Source organism: Arachis ipaensis, chromosome B09 (assembly GCF_000816755.2).
Source record: "Arachis ipaensis cultivar K30076 chromosome B09, Araip1.1, whole genome shotgun sequence".
Lineage (NCBI taxonomy): Eukaryota > Viridiplantae > Streptophyta > Magnoliopsida > Fabales > Fabaceae > Arachis > Arachis ipaensis.
In genome coordinates this window covers 124,365,186-124,368,444 of record NC_029793.2, presented here as the reverse complement: position 1 = coordinate 124,368,444, position 3,259 = coordinate 124,365,186, and the positions used below count along the sequence as shown (strand labels likewise).

General features: G+C 34.4%; 1 protein-coding gene across 1 annotated transcript; it reads right to left on the bottom strand.

Annotated features, from left to right (window-relative positions):
• On the bottom strand, nt 1,854–3,253 carry LOC107616692 (ethylene-responsive transcription factor RAP2-13). The gene has a single exon (XM_016318635.2). The coding sequence runs from the start codon at nt 3,243–3,245 to the stop codon at nt 1,923–1,925; it is 1,323 nt and encodes a 440-aa protein (XP_016174121.1). The 5' UTR covers nt 3,246–3,253; the 3' UTR covers nt 1,854–1,922.

The following is a 3,259-nucleotide window of genomic DNA, read 5'->3' as shown; positions in this document are numbered from 1 at the left end:
AAATTTAAGAATTTTTATTAATAATAATTTTAACATTTATCTTAAAGATACGTGTTAATTAAATCCTATTAATTAGAAGTACCTTTGGATCAGTACAGGATCTCAGCGGAATCCAGTTCTTTTTTGGAGTCAGTGTGGAGCTTTGATTGAAGAATATCATAATCCTCTTTGTACAGTTGTAACCTGAAAGGATTTCATTTATAATGTGGAAGCACATATATACAAGTAATGTTATTGATATAGTTTTTTTGTTTTTGGTATTTATCACATCGAAAATGTTTGTAACCAAAGAAAATCAGCCAAAAATAATTATAATTTGTCTTATTTAATATTTATTAATTGTTTCGATAATTAATTAATGTTAGGGGTGTGTATGGGCCGGGTGAAACCGGGTTTGATGTGACCCAGACCCGGCCCGAAATATGTACCGGGCCCATTTATGTGACCCGAACCCGACCCTAGACCCGATGAAACCTATACCCTTTCGGGCCACAACTATATCGGGTGAAAACCGGGCCGTTAACATTATATTACCTTGATACCTTCTTGTAAGTTAGCATGTAAAAATATCCAAATTTGCAAGACTCCAACCATTATTTGACATGGTAAAATTCACTTAGAAAAATATAACAAGAACCAACTCTTCTCTAAAATTAAAGCATAACCATAATCAATAATATTAATATTGCCTAATAATACCAAATATTTAAATAAATACAAATAACACAATATTATGCATTAGTCTAAAGTCTTATTCATTTTAAATATAAAACATTAACTTATAGTCTTATATATAATGACTAATAACACAAAATATTAAGGTTTACAATACTTAAATTCTACATAATAATACCCATCATCCATCACTAATAATACAAAATATTTATTGTGTATAGTGACCGGGCCACCGGGCCGATTTCGGGTGACCCGAGCTATGGCCCGGACCCGACCCGAAATAATGACCGGGTCTATTTTTGAGACCCTTACCCGGCCCTAGACCCGATGAAATCACACCAAATTAGCCCCTAAAGTGTTCGGGACCGGGCCGGACCTTCGGGCCGGGCCGGGCCATGCACACCCCTAATTAATGTTAAATAAGACAAGTTCTAGTTGTTTTTTTTTTGTCTACCTAATATTATCCGAATGGACACAAAATGGACACATCCCTTGAGCCGATCCACTTAATTATGATTTTTCATGAGTATAGTGCATATTTTAATTTAAAAAATATTTGGCCCATTTAAGAATTGGATCGGCTTAGCTTGGCCGGTTACACAAATTCAAACTGGATATTGGACACGACATAATACAAAACATGTAAATACATAAATTTTAAATTTTTATAAGATATATAAACACAATATTTATAAAATATAAAGTTTGTTTAGATAAATTATAATGATATTTTAATATTTTATTAATATTAAAATATAAATTAATTATTTAATTATTTTAATGTCTTTTTCACAATACTAAATGAACGGATGTTTGTAACAAAATCTGACAATAATAGTATAGTTTTAAGTTTTAACATAACTCTATTATCAATTTTATTTTTTTTTTTATTCGCATTGAAAACACTCAACCTCATCTGCCAAGTGATTTAAGCATGGGGTATATATAGAAATTAGATTCTGATATGGTAATTTTACTCAACGTAGATTTCTTTTTTTTGATAATATAACAGGCTCAAAAAAGGATGCACTTTATAAGACACAGTTAAATCTACAGTTACTAGTAAAAAAAAAAATCTAGAGTTACGAATTATTATTATTAGAGAAAAAAAACATAAACCTGTTGATCCATGATTTCATTCTAGAAACTGCCAAATCTATAACGAAAATTTTGAGCATCACGCTAGAAGAGTTGTGGTGGTCTAAATGAGAATTATAGTTGTGATGAAAAAAAAAAAAAAAAGGGTTTCATGAATCAGAGACTAAAAGTGCATCCCAAATAAGGTCCATATCCAATGATGGTATTCTGCTCAATTGAACACCTTCCACATCCAAAACTTGATGATGATCATGATGATGAGAAAGACTTTTGCTTCTCTCGATTTCCTCAAACTGCAACTCCATTATGCTTGATGATGAACCCTTATTGCCATTATTTTTGCATGCTGAAACTGCTGATGGTGGTGAATCATCATAATTGTTCTTGTTGCTATTGTTATTGTTATTGGGATTCTTCTTATGCAGATGAACTGTTTGTAGTTTTGCCTCAACGAGTGCTGAAATGGTTCCATTCAGAGAATTGGCCTTGATCACATGCTTCAATTCAGGGAAATTCAACTGTGCATAATCTCCTCTTAGTATATATGCTGCAGTATCATATGCAATGGCTGCATCTTCAGCTGTATCAAATGTTCCTAACCATACCCTTGTCCTGTTTCTTGGTAATCTTATCTCAGCAACCCATTTTCCCCAGTGTCTTTGTCTCACCCCTTTGAAAAGCTTGTTGTTGTTGTTGACTCTTCCATCTCCGCCGCCGCACTTAAGAGGTTGTGTCCTTGTGCTCAACCAATTGTGGTGGTCACTGAAAGACTTGGACCTCCTCATGTTTGATAGATTCTTGCTTATTTTGTGTGGATCGGCGGTGGTTGTTTGGCGCTGAGTTTGGCGGAATTGCGACAATGGAAATGTGGAGTTTGAAGATTTTGACGAGATGGATTCACCACTTTTTAGATGCGGGGATGATGAGTAGAGCATGGAAGTTTCCTGCAAGAACAAGGTCAAGTTTGGAAATTTGTGTGACAAAGGAGGAGGAGAAGTCAAAGAAGGTGGTGAGTCATCAGAAGAAGAGGGTGCTATGGTTAATGCTGGCAGAGTCTCCAATAGATTCAGAGGGTTGTTATTGAATTTTTGAAAGGTATGGTTTTTCTCTTGCCCATTTCCTGTGTCTTCATGGCCATGGAAACTTGAAGGGACATGGCCAATCAAAGTGGCATCATAGGGTAGTAACTCTTCTTCTTTCATTGAATGTGAACACAAAAAAAGCCTTTCAGGTGATTCCATTGAATAGTTTGCATGAACATGATGAGAAGCAGTAAGAGAGTGATGAGAACTTCTTATGGTTGCATTGTCGTTGTCCAAAAACTTTGATTCCATTGCCATTTCTTGCAAACAAGTTCGTAATTCCTTTTGTGTGAAGATTTCTATCTTTGGAAATGTATCCTTCATATATAGATAGATCCTTAAGACAGTTAAATCAGAGATAAAAAATACTGACAGATAGAAATGATTCATATGCAATAGAGGCA